Source organism: Mesocricetus auratus, unplaced genomic scaffold (genome assembly GCF_017639785.1).
Source record: "Mesocricetus auratus isolate SY011 unplaced genomic scaffold, BCM_Maur_2.0 Super-Scaffold_100001, whole genome shotgun sequence".
Lineage (NCBI taxonomy): Eukaryota > Metazoa > Chordata > Mammalia > Rodentia > Cricetidae > Mesocricetus > Mesocricetus auratus.
The window spans coordinates 15,718,680-15,732,184 of record NW_024429187.1 but is presented as its reverse complement, the minus strand read 5'-3'; the positions used below and the strand labels follow the sequence as shown (position 1 = coordinate 15,732,184).

Below are 13,505 nucleotides of genomic sequence, written 5' to 3'. Positions count from 1 at the left end.
ACTCCCTTCTACGACAGCCAGTTTTAACCTGCTCCCTTTCTGTGAAGGGTGAAAACCGGCCATGGGCATTGCTCTACCATCGCCCACTGGGAAAGAAACGAGTCCCAGGACAGCAACGGCCTGCGAGAGCTGTCCAGCCCTGGTTGGTGTGCTCACACCACTGTAGTCCTGAGTATCTGCCAACTTACAATGTCTACACACACTGGCTCTGACAGGCCTTTGAGCACTAACTATGTATGAGTCCCCCTCAGATATAATTGCTAAGCGTGCCACTTAGATATGGAAGCAGGAGGTAGAGGCAGGTGGATCTCTGTGAGGCCCAGGTCAGCCAGGGACACACAGTGAGGCCCTGCATCAAAAAGGGAGGGGGGGTGGAATTAAGCACAATGCAGCAAAGTATGCAGACATAGAGGGCAATATATGCATGACTCTTATCTTCAGGGTTAGCAGAGGAGGGCTGTGCCTGACAGAGAGATGGAGAGCGTCCACAGGGCGTGACACAAAGGGGCTTGGTGGTGATAATGAAATTCACTCCACGGCACTATAAACTAGCGCTCTACCGAGAATGAAATGAAGGAAAGTCGGCCGGGGGACAAAGGCTGGGAAGTCCAATCCAAACACATTGCTTCCCTGAAACTTCTTGGTCCTGGAAGCCCCACAAGACTCAAGTGTCTTTTGCACAGCAGGCAGCTGTTTCCCACAGAAGCTTCTGCCGTGAGACTTGAGGAAGGCCTCTTTATTACCGTTCAATGCCACTGTGCGGTCCAGATGTGAAAAAAAAAAATACATGTTTATTCCCCGAAAGACATACTTTACAAGACTAGTGGGAAGAAAATGGGTTGCAATTTTTTTCTAAACACCATCATTTCTGACTATCTGAGGGTTACCAGTGACCTCTACTTCAAAAACTCCAACCGCACAAGGGATTTTTGTTTTAAAACCCTACTTTCATTTAAACAGTCCATTGCTGAGCAATTTTAAAAAGAAAGCTAAGAAGGCATTTGTTCTTAGATTGTAAATATAAACCTCGAGGTTCTCTAATCTGTTAATTTCATCTCTTTGCCCCTTCATGAAATACAGTTAACCCTCATGGCAAGCTCCCTGGGCTGCTGGCTCTTACAGTCTCTCCACTCCGCTCCTCCGCAGCGTTCCCTGAGCCATAGACGCAGGAGGTGGGTGGCACACGTTATCAGTTGGGACTGGGCTCCACAACTCTGCATTTTGATTGGCTGTGGTTTTCTGTAATGGTCTCCACCTAATGTCAGAAGCTACATCCATGAAGTCTCACCAGCACAGCCATCCATGAACAAGGACACCACCAATAAACCTGCTGATGCGGATCAGGGAGAGCTGGTGAGGCCTCAGCCCTTCACAAAGAACTACAGGCGGCAGGGACGCTAAGCCAGAGAAACGGCCCGCTTTGTGAAGGGCACACCGACTGGTTATCCAATTCCAAACGGCCAGGCTTAAGAGCACACGTACAATACACATTACACAGACTGAACAAGTTTTATTTATCCATTTAGGAATTCTCTCTTTCTCTCAATCCTAGTTTTCCCAGGGTTGAGCTGCCACTGACCTCACACCTATAGAGGAAGGGGGTGAGCTTGTGATTCACTCACCAACGGACCAGACCCTAAGCCCTGTGCTCCCGGTGCAGACGCTGGCACACAGCCCTCTGCTCTGCTCCTGTGTGGCAGCTGCCATTGACACTTCCTTCAAACCCAGGAGGGAATACTGCTGTGGCCCATCTCACAACGGAGGCGCAAGTCGCAGCTGCCTTTTGCCTAACGATGCCTGACTCTCTTAGTGTGTTCCAGTGTGATCCAGCCTCTGCTTCAGTTTCCAAATGTTACCTTAGTGTCCCCCAGGTGTTATCTGATCATAGATGACAATGTCTGAGGCATTTCATACTGTTATTCTCTGTGCTAAGTCCTGAAAATCAAAATCGGAAAGCACTCACCATTTCAAATTGGAGTGCTCTTACAGTCTAGAGGGGAAGTTAGATACAAATAAATAAATAAATAAAAAAGTGGGACTGGAGATCTGCAAGGACTGAAGTCTGTCTGTCTGGCACTATTTCACAGCCTTTGGACCGTGAGCTAAGGAGAAGCAGTGTTGCTCACTCTGCTATTCCTCTTTTGTCAGAGCATGAAGGGAGAGACTGGAAAGCATATTGAGAACAAGAGAAAAATCAATCAAGTTTCACGTCATAGAAGAAGAAATCAGACAGAGATCCACGCTGCCATCAGTCTGGGCACCTGGAGAGGTCTGCAAGAATTCAGCCCACAGGGACTGTTACCCACCTACGATGGATCTTCAGAAGGAGCACAGATGCAGGATGGGACAGATCAATGAGGGTAGTGTGGTCACACTGCCCTCCACCCTCCAATTCCACTGTTACTATCTATAAATGTCAAAGGAAATCAATCCTTAGTTACGAGATACACATTCAATAGAAGTAACCACCAGGGAAAGGCCTGGAAAATATCCTCAACCAAACGGCAAAGCCATCCTGGGTGCTTTCCTCCCTTCTCTGGCAGCTGCTGAATTCCCTTTCTGCCTAAAATTCTGTCACTTCACTATCACCTCAACTGTTCTTTACCTGCCATTCTTTACATCACTACTGGTGATGCCTGGATTAGTGGTCCCCGTCTGTAAAAGTATCTCTGACTATCACGTCCCCTCCAACTCATCCAAACAGATGTCTTTTCGAAGAGCAAGAGAAACACATCTTTGGCAGGCCCTAACAACTTCTTCTGATCTGGGCCTCTAAATGGTTCCCGCCCCTATCAAATGCCATATGGACAAGCCAAACAGACATACTCACTACTCAGCTGCACTTTCCAGACAGGACACAGCACATCCTAACTGGGGGAGCCACTCATGCCATTGCCTCTACAGTCAGCTCCTGGTAGACCAGAAGGTCCAGAAGCTCCTGCTGCTGCTGCTGCTGCTGCTGCCATTGCTGGCTTCTCCCAGTCTGAGAGCTTCTCTCACTCAGAGGTCCTCACAGGCGGTCTGACGCCTCTGGTGCACATAAATTCACACACTCGTGGCCTCACAAGCAACTGCTGCCATTGTCTGAGGGAGGACCTAGGAGCCCACAGCAATCTTAGGTGCTAGTAGACTTTTACCCTTTCAGGATGATAACAGGAAATCCAATTTCTAAATGGGCTGACAACTCCTGGTCATAAGGAATGTGGGGCAACAAGCTGACGAAAGGTGTCAGAACTCTACAAAGCGAACTCCAAGGGTCACCAGCTCCAGGTCAGAGAGTTCAGAGCAACAGCAGAGTCTCTCCAAGCACAGACTACTGTCCACTTCCACAATTACCATCAAATACAAACAGTTTTATAAAACATAAAACCAATAAAGCAACACATAGCAGCACCACGTAACTAGGCACGCAACGTGACATTCATTGAAGTAAAGCAAGCGCCTCACCCTGTGAACATGAGAGTGAATGGCAGAGCTTAGCATGTTAGGGTTCTGGACACGTAAACCCAAAGAAAGAAAGAAAGAGAGAGAGACAGAGAGAGAGAGAGAAAGAGAGAGAGAGAGGTGTGTGTGTGGTGTGGTGTGTATGTATGTATGGTATGTATGTGTGTGTGGTGTGTATGTGTGTGTGGTTGTGTATATGTGTGTGGTGTATGCATATGTGTGTGGTGTGTATGTGTGGTGTTTATGTGTGTGTATATGTGTGGTGTGTTTATATGTGTGTGTATGCGTGTAGGGTTGTGTGGGGTGTGTGTATGCGTGTATGGTGTGTGTAAATGTGGTGTGTGGATGAGTTTTTGTGTGTGTGGTATGTATGTCTGTGTCTGTGTGTGTGTAGTGTGTATATGTGTGTGAGGGGTGTGTATGTATGTGCCTGTGTGTGTGATGTGTATGTGTTTGTGTGTATCTGTGTCTGTGTGTGTGGTATGTGTGTAGTGTGTATGTGTGTGAGGGGTGTGTATGTATGTGTGGTATGTGTAGTGTGTGTAGTGTGTGTGGTGTGTGTGTATGTGTGTGGTGTGTGTATGTGTGTCTGTGTGTATCTGTGTGTGTATGTGTGTGGTGTCTGTGTGTATGTGTGGTGTCTGTGTGTGTATGTGTGTGTATGTGTGTATGTGTGTAGTGTGTGTATGTGTGTGGTGTGTGTATGTGTGGTGTCTGTGTGTGTCTGTGTGTATGTGTGTGGTGTGTTATGTGTGGTGTCCGTGTGTGTCTGTGTGTATGTGTGTATGTGTGTGGTGTGTGTGTGTGTGTGTAGAGGAAGTACTGTGATTATGTCAATAAAGCACTGTTGAGCCAATAGGAATCTAGATAGGTAGGACTAGGAGTCCAGGAGGACTCTGGGAAGGAGAAACACAGAGAGTTGAGATGTAATGCCATGGGGTAGGAAGCCCGGAAACCTCTCCAGTAAGAGAAATACATAGATTTACAATTATGGGGTAATTACTTAAGTCAGAGCTAGCCAGTAAGAAACAAGCAAGGCCAACAGCTTCATAATTAATATAGCCTCCTGTGTGTTTATTTGGGACTGATGCAGCTCTAGAACCAGGCTGGTGGGAAGGCTTCTCACAAAGAAAAAGCTTCCCCTTGTGTGTGTGTGTGTGTGTGTGTGTGTATGTGTGTGGGGTGTGTATGTGTGGTGTGTGTATGTGTGTGGGTGTGTATGTGTGGTGTGTGTATGTGTGGGGTGTGTGTGTGTGTGGTGTATGTGTGTGGGGTGTGTGTGTGTGTGTGTGTAGTGTGGTGTATGTGTGTGTGTGTGTGTGTGGGGTGTGTGTGTGTGTGTGTGTGTGTGTGTTGTGTGGGTGTGTGTGTGTGTGTGTGTGTGGTGTATGTGTGGGGTGTGTGTGTGTATGTGTGGTGTGTGTGTGTGGGTGTGTGTGTGTGTGTGTGTGTGTGTATGTGTGTGGGTGTGTGTGTGTGTGTGTGTGGTGTATGTGTGTGGGTGTGTGTGTGTGTGTGTGTGGTGTATGTGTGTGGGGTGTGTGTGTGTATGTGTGGTGTGTGTATGTGTGGGGTGTGTGTGTGTGTGTGGTGTGTGTATGTGTGGGGTGTGTGTGTATGTGTGGTGTGTGTATGTGTGGGGTGTGTGTGTGTGTGTGTGTGTGCACAGTCTAAGAGCTGCCAGTCAGACATCAGACAGGACACTGTAGGAAATGCAGCTGAGTCAGACCCTGAATAAAGTGACCAACTCATGAGACCACAACAGACACCGCGCCCACTGCAGGAAGGAGGAGCGCTGACACAATGGTGTGTGAGCACATAAACGTGCTGCACGAGCACTGGGAAGCACGGATGCCCCACGCATGAGGTCTTTGTAAACCGCATCAACTAGGATAACAAGACAAGCTGGCACGTGTCTGGTGTTGGCAAGCACATGCAAAGCAGGCTCCCCCGCTGGAGCTGGCTACAGCGTGAACTTAGAGGACTTACAGGGAGCGATTAACGGTCTCTGCCGGCATGAGACCACGGATATCTTTCATATTCTAACCTACAGACTTTTACACTGTTTGAAATTCTTACAGACTGAGTTGCTAGAAAAAGAGTTTTAGGAAAGTGCACAAAAAAAGTGTGCAATGTAGAAGAAAAATCCCACGAAGTCAGAGACAGTGTCAGGTGCGTATACAAAGGATGTACACCAGAAGCAGCACAGGAAGCTGGACGCTGCAGAGCAACTAAACAGGGGAGGCTTCCACCATGCGTGGAGGGGCGGGTCTCCAGGGAGAGGGGAAGGGACCATGACCCACAACAGGGAAGACATACAGCCAGGCAGGTGGGGCCCTGCTTAGCGCTTCTGAGGCAGCAGTGTGTGTGTTTGTGAGGGCCAAGGCCTGCTCTGCGGTCGGCTCTTGACCCAGCACACTGCTCTGTGAACGACATTACTGCGGCCAGCTGGTTATCTGGTGCGAGTTCAGACCTACTGATTGCTGTTCCTGTTTTTCTCTCAACTGACCTGCATCCACAGTTACTGGCAAATGATGTTTTCTTGGAAGATGATATATAATAGCATATATTGGCTTGAAATGAAATAAACATTAGTAATACTCCCATCACAAAATTGGTGCTGGGGAGGTAGCTCAGCGATTAATACCTGCTCTCTGGAATCAATTCCCAGAACTCACGCAGCAGCTCTTAACTGTGGGTAAGTCCAAACCCAGGGGATCCAATGTCCTCTTCTGGTCTATGCAGACCAAAGTCCCATAATGTCCATAAAAATAAGCAATTAAAGAAAAATCCACAAGTTGTAAATCCGCTTAGTTGCTTTGCACTGTAAACTGTCCTAATTTTACTTTAAAAATTGGTGTCAACCAAGCCCAGCACAGATGGATAAACAGGGTATGTTAAATGGACAACTATATACTATCTGAAATTTAAAAACGAACCTTCTCTGAACCGTTTCTTAGACTGATTGTGCAATCTAATGAACCTCCGAAGACTGCACAGCTTAAGTACCAACAAATTCACAGCTCATGATTGCAGATGCTGGGCGTACAAGAGCAAGGGGCCTCGTTAGCTTGTGCCCAGGGTGTTTGCAGTCTCATTTATACCTATCTTCCATGGACTCCAACTCTAACAACCAGAGGAAGGCTTTCCTGTTTCTCCATCAGGTCCTTGACATGGCCAGCTCGTTCGTGCCAACAAAACACACTCATTCGGGCCTTCCTCCACACCCGACAGAAAAGGAAGCAGTCAATGAATGCAACCACAAGATCCTACCAAGTTCGCAAGAGAGTAGCTGAAGTAGGGTAGGAAGAAGATGACCAACCTTAGCCAGAGGTTGGGAAAAAATGCTGCCTCGTGGAGTAACTACAAAATGACTACAACCTAAATAACGACCCTCTTAGTGGTGGCCCATCATTCCCACAATGCCCTGGTCCTCTCAGACACGCTGAAGTGTAATGACTTCTCAACGGGGCACACTTAGCGGGCAGAGCCCCTCACACCAAGTATGGACACAGCAAACATCCCATTACGTGTTTACAACTGAGGCAAGTCTGGAATTGAGAATCCTTCAAATGATCATAATGCAAATACAGCCCTGGGAAACAACTCCCCTTCCCGACCTCTTCTCGGATATCCAAGCCTGGGTGCGACTTCTTACTGTGCCCTTCTAACAACGCATACAGACTCATCTGATGGGGGAAGTCCTGTGTATATGTCAATAAAGCACTGTTGGCCAATAGGGAACCAAGATAGGTGGTACTAGGAGTTCAGGAGGACTCTGGGTAGGAAAACCCAGGAGTCAAGATCTAACGCCATGGGGTAGGAAGCCCGGAAACCTCTCCAGTAAGAGAAATACATAGATTTACAATTATGGGATAAATACTTAAGTCAGAGCTAGCCAGTAAGAAACAAGCAAGGCCAACCAACAGCTTCATAATTAATATAGCCTCCTGTGTGTTCATTTGGGACTAATGCGGCTCTGGAACCAGGCTGGCGGGAAGGCTTCTCTTTAAACTCATCATCTTTTCTCCTATGTTCTATATGAAACTCTGCAACTGATGAAAGTCCCTGTGGTGTGGCCACGAGATAAACTGTATGGATTTTATGAGAATTTGCCCCATACTAGTCTCCACATTGACTGCTGAGGTCTGTGGCTTTGTTCTAGAATGGCTGAGGTCAGAGTCTAACCTCAGATAAGTAGGGAAACAGAGCAGAAGCTCTGGTGTTTTAAAAAATAACAGGTTCCTTTGCCACTTGGTGAGAGCAAGGCTTAGCCGCATTACAAGTCTGTGTTTTCCTCTTGTGGCAATGGCGTTACACACAATAAAAAAAACAACCTATTGTGAACGCTTCCCAAGGACCTTTACTGAGAACCAAAACCTGCAAACCTGATGCATCTCCGTGAGACACAACACAGTGGACGGAGGGTGACATGGGGGCAGACACACATCCTTGGAGCAAACAAAACGGCTGTCAACTTTAAAGTCATGTTTTTACCAAATCATTACGAGGCCAACTTGAAACCTTATTTCATCTTATAAAGCAAAGCTCCAACCCATTGATGGTTACAACTCTGCCATTTTTTAGATATGTTTGTGCGTTTGTGCGAAAGCCTTTCCAGAAACATCAGGCCCCAAAGGTCCTGTGCTATCAGGCCAGGAAGCTTCTGCAGGCAGCCATGAATGACCCTTGATTTACTGTTGAGAGCGCTGAACCTACCTGACTATACGGCAGGACTGTCTACGTTTGTCATACGGAACCACGGGAGAACTTCGGAGACCTCAATGGAAGGCAGACTCAAACTGAGCACTCATTTAACCTGACATGCCTGAACTGTGAGGCCGCTTAAGTGTCCATGACGCACAAGTCAGCCTCACCTTCTCTCCATGATCCCTTTCATGCCTGCAAAACCAGCACCCCCCGAAAGGCTCCCACACAGACCACGTTCATCTGCCAGCATCGAGTACCGTCTCGGCCCAGTCTGGATCACAGATTCTGTGTGCTCTGCCTGAGGAACTGATCCCCGGAAGAACTGCCCCAGATTCTGTGTGCTCTGCCTGAGGAACTGATCCCCAGAAGAACTGTCCCCGGTAGCGCTGGTCCACACACTTAACAGTAGTTCACTGGGCTCTGAACACTTGGTGGCTTCTACAGACCAACGTTCTTCCACAAGCCTCCCACTAACCTGGGTCAGGTCTGTCACAGCAACAGTCTACTCTCCGGTGCCAATTTCTGCCTTAATTGGGGCTCCTACTGTTAGGATAAAACACCATGACCAAAAGCAACTTGGGAATGAAAGGGTTTCTTCTGATTGTCCATTGCTGAGGGAAGCCAGGGCAGGAACCGAAGGGAGGAACTAAAGGCAGGAACTCAAGCAGAGTACATCGGTGAGAGCTGCTTACCAGACGGCTCCTCGTGGCTCCCTACCTGCTTTCTTGTATCACCCAGGACCACCAGCCTGGGGTGGGTATGTGTGTGTGTGTGTGTGTGTGTGTGTGTGTGTGTGTGTGTGTGTGTGTGTAAGCACCACTCATGATGGACTGTGTGTGTGTGTGTGTGTGTAAGCACCACTCATGATGGACTGTGTGTGTGTGTGTGTGTATAAGCACCACTCATGATGGACTGTGTGTGTGTGTGTAAGCACCACTCATGATGGACTGTGTGTGTGTGTGTGTGTAAGCACCACTCGTGATGGACTGGACCCAACTACATCAATCATCAATCAAGAAAATGTACCACAGGCTTGGCAGGGTACAATTTGGTGGGAGCACTTTCTCAATTAAGATTCCCTCTTCTAAAATGACATTAAAAAGTATCCAAGCATGGCACATGTTGGCTGGTACGCCCCAGAGCATTAGTCAGGTTCCTGCGCAGACTTGGCTAATTTCCCACACCTGAGGTCACCAAATGAAAATCCTGGGGCTATCAAATCACCAATTTAATATGGCCTTAGAACCAAAGGCCTCAAGAGCAGAGTCAGGGCAAATGCCCCAGAGTTCGACATTTCAATGTTCAAAGCGTGACAATACTGAGAATAATCCCCACTCTTCGGAAGCTTAAGATGGCTATGGGGTCAGGGGGAAAGCACAGGTGGTGACCCAATGCCTTAAAAATTACGTTTATACGTGTAGACGTAAGGTCCTTGAGACATTTCACTCGCCTGTTAACAGTCTGGGTCTATTCCTTAATATTTTTTAATTCTCAAGCCGAAAATATTTGAGCTCCTGTCACTCCGAAGAACTTTTGTAGAAAAATGAATAGGGGGACAATTAGGATGAAGTCTAATGATGTGGCAGTGCCATAATGAAGGCCGTAACTACAGGCTCACTTGAAGACTGGTCACCACACAGCAAAGAAGCTTCATTTTTCAAGGCTTACACTGAGAGCCCAAGAGCTGGCCACGGCTACCCCAAGGTGACAGCCACCAGAAAGAAGCCTTAGGAACTGGCCAAGTCTGCTGTTAAAGGATTTTAACATGCCACTGCGATGCGCTTTCTGAGAGGCCAGCAAATTCCCCTGGCGCTTGTCAAGGTGCTGAGCACGGCTATGGGACACACAAGGGAGATCCGGGACACACGCTGGAGACAGACAGGCACACTCCGTGCAGCCCCAGGGAAGACCTTCAGAGTCCCAGGCGAGATCAGTCACTCACTCAACTGGCCCCTCTGCTCGGCGGACTTCACACCCTAGACAGGGCAGGAAAGGGGAGGCGTCCCCATTGTTCCCTGGCTGTCACAACCCTCTTAGATGTCTGTGTGCCCGGGCATTTCCACACTTTCCCGCCTGGCCTAGAAATGAGCGCGTGTCACAAAAATAACAGAACTCTCTGCCATACTTCGTGTTTTAAAGAGTCAGCTAAAGTTTTATACGCATTCCATCTGTTAATTACTCTACCCGGGGTCAGCCAAAGCCTCGCCCGGCGTGAGCCCCGTGCTTACCTTGGGATGGCAGGTTTCCTTTCAAACTTGGAAACTGAAACGAAATGCTCTGAAAGCACCTGAAGAGGTTTAATTTTCCTCGGGATAAGTCAGGACTTTGCATGAATAAGCACGTTACTTGGGATACCCAGTGCGCCCTGGCCATTTCTTCCGGAGAAGTGCTTTCGATCCACACCCTGGAACACTGCACTCAGCTTGCCTCGTGCAGCAGACACCGTGGAGTTCCTGCCACCTCCTGTCACCCCTGTCACCTTAACAAAAGAAACGGGTGCTTCCTTCTTTCCCTCTCCACACACGCAGAAGATGCGCGAGTTAGATACCCGAGGGTAAAATGCATGGACCACCCCCACCCTATTCTACAGGAAATGTGGGTTGGATCCCCACCCTATTCTACAGGAAATGTGGGTTGGATCCCCCACCCTATTCTATAGGAAGCGTGGGCACCTGGCCCGCGACACACATGAGCTCAGCAGGTACAGTGACGACGGGTGTTTTCCCAGTCCAAATGCTCCAGGGTCTGGCATCCGTCTACCTACAGTGACTTCCTAAGAGGAAAGCACTGCGCTAACAAATCAACTCCATTTCCCCAAATCTCTGTTTGCAAGCACCTTCCGGGTAAGCCCTGCACGCTAACACGGGGTCAGCGATCTGGTGGCCATCACAGAAAAGGCCATGGCAGCTGAAGGTGACGCTTTCCAGTGCCTCCCGGACTGAAGGTCCCATGCTCACTCGGGACCGTCACCGAGCGTGCCTGGGAACAAGAGCGTGTTCGAGGGACTGCTCACCTGCAGCTCACGGTAGCGGGCTTGAAAGGACATGGCATCCTGCTCCTTCTCCTTCAGGAATCCTTCCTCCAGGACACTGTGCTTCTCCATCAGCGCGTCCACGTCCTACGGGGAGGAACCCAAACACAAGCTCTGCAGTACTCCACGGCACGACACACTTCAGCAGACAGAAAACACGTCACGGGAGAAGACTCAGGACAAACAGCTTACAGTCTAAGGACTACATGTGGATGGCATCGCCCAAGTTAACTAGTTTCTAGGCCAGCATCAAATATTGAGGTAATGTTACAATTAACAAATGTACAAAAGAGTGAGGCTGGGTGGGGGGAGGCTCAGTGGGTAAAGTGCTTGTTACAGAAACTTGAAGGACCCAAGTACAGACCACACACACACACACACACACACACACACACACACACACACACAAAGCCAAGTGTGTCCACAAGCATCTGTGGGTATCAATGGGGAATACAAGGAGTCCACTGGCCAGCCACCTTGGTGGAAACGGTGAGCTCCAGGTCAGGAGGAGACACAGTGCAGATACATGAAGACGTCCTGAAGTGACCTCTGGCCTCCACAGATCCATGGCCATGCCCTGCTACATGCATACAACCATAGGTACACACCACAAACACACAACGAGGACAATGAGCACCCGAGCTCTGTAAGCATTTCCGACAGACAGACAGACGTACAAAGGGGTGGACAAATGGGCGGAAATAGATAGGATGAGGAGAGAAGACAACTGACAGATGATAAATGAGAGAAGACAGGTGGATGGATAGACAGACAGATGGAAGGGTAGAAGGGAGTTGAGAGTCTATGCCAGTTCCTTCCCTCAACAGCTGTGTTCAAACACCCACAGGGAGAAGGTAACAAGTAAAATCTGAAATCCACACGTGACGTATAACGCTGCCGACAGAAACGGAAGCCTTGGGGGAGCAAGAAACAACAACAGAGAGCCCCAGAAAAATCCATGCATGCCTCAGAACCACATTCAACCTTTCAGCTCATGTGGCTCCCAGCTAACACCAAAGTCTCAGGATGCTCAAAATCCTTTATAAAAAAAACAGCACCATGTGTTTTCATATGACCTACACACATCCTATCATGTATGCTAAATGAGCTTCAGCCACTTAAAATATGTACAACAAAAATGATACAAACCATTGTATTGTTTGTAGAAACAGGAAATGGGGGGTCTGTCAACATACGCCTACAGCACATAGAAGGTGTGTCCCTGAGTGTCTGACGTACGGTGGATTGAATCGGATGGCGAATACATGGGTGTGCCAACCACTTTGACGTGAGACTTTCGTTCATGGTCTATTTAGTTTTTCATTTTATGTATATGTCTGTTTGCCTGCATGCATACATTTGCACTACACGCATACAGCAACCCACAGAAGACAGGAGGAGGCATGGAGTTATAGACAGTTGTGAGCTGCCGTGGGGGTGTGCTGGGAACCAAACTTGGATGCACTTGTAAGAACAAATGCTCTTAACCGCAGAGCCACCCATCTCTCTAACCCATGAGTAGCGGCTTCTAATAAAGGGACTCCGCTGAGGCTCTCATGTGACTGGCCTGAACCTCTACCCCTGGGGAAGACAATACAGTCTCTGGTGAATTTTCAACCCACTATGGGTTATAACAAGTTGCTAGCATATACAATTCTACATCTCCAGGCAAATATGCGCGCGCATGTACACACACACACCTTTTTAATTCTCTGTTTTTCTTCTTCAGAGGCTTTCAGTTTAGTCTCCAGGCTTGATATTTTTTGTTGGAGCTGCGAGCTGGACACGTCAGCTCCAGGACCCTCAGGGTCATCCTCCAATGCAATCCCTCCATGGTTTGTCTCATCCGTTAAGCCAAGCGGAAAGAGTGGGATATTCAGATGTGTGTGCGCCGACTGTTGAATCTAAACCGTGTGAGCAGAGAAGAGTTAGACCATCCCGTTAAGCAAATGGTCAAGGGGCATCGTAAATCACATTTAGAATCAAGTTGTAGTGAAAGCGATGAAATTACTTCCCCCTCTAAGTGAACCAACAACAGACTTTCAGATTATTACAACAGCCTGATATTTGAAGCCCTAAGAAACATTCTCTAACATCTACGGTCCTCACTACCTCTGGGTTGCTGATAACACACTAAAACACTCAAAACCTTTAAGTGCAAAAATGCACAATGGAGCACAAATACATCTGAGACACACACACTCTGAAATGTATACACAGACCTTGGACTCGTTTATGATTAAACTGTAACTCGGAATTTAGCATTCGTTAATGATGCTAACTTACCAAACGCTAGCAAAAGTAACAGGTTACCTACAAT

General features: G+C 48.0%; 1 protein-coding gene across 4 annotated transcripts in view; it reads right to left on the bottom strand.

The window, feature by feature from the left end:
• The window catches only part of Ccdc91 (coiled-coil domain containing 91), a 167,973-nt gene that overhangs the window by 96,669 nt on the left and 57,799 nt on the right, over positions 1 to 13,505 (bottom strand). For all 4 annotated transcript variants that reach the window (XM_040743654.1, XM_040743655.1, XM_040743657.1 and 1 more), the window contains 2 exons: positions 12,886 to 13,089; positions 11,168 to 11,272 (listed from right to left, as the gene is read on the bottom strand). In XM_040743654.1, coding sequence (XP_040599588.1) covers positions 11,168 to 11,272; positions 12,886 to 13,089 — 309 coding nt within the window. The remainder of the gene's footprint in view (positions 1 to 11,167; positions 11,273 to 12,885; positions 13,090 to 13,505) is intronic.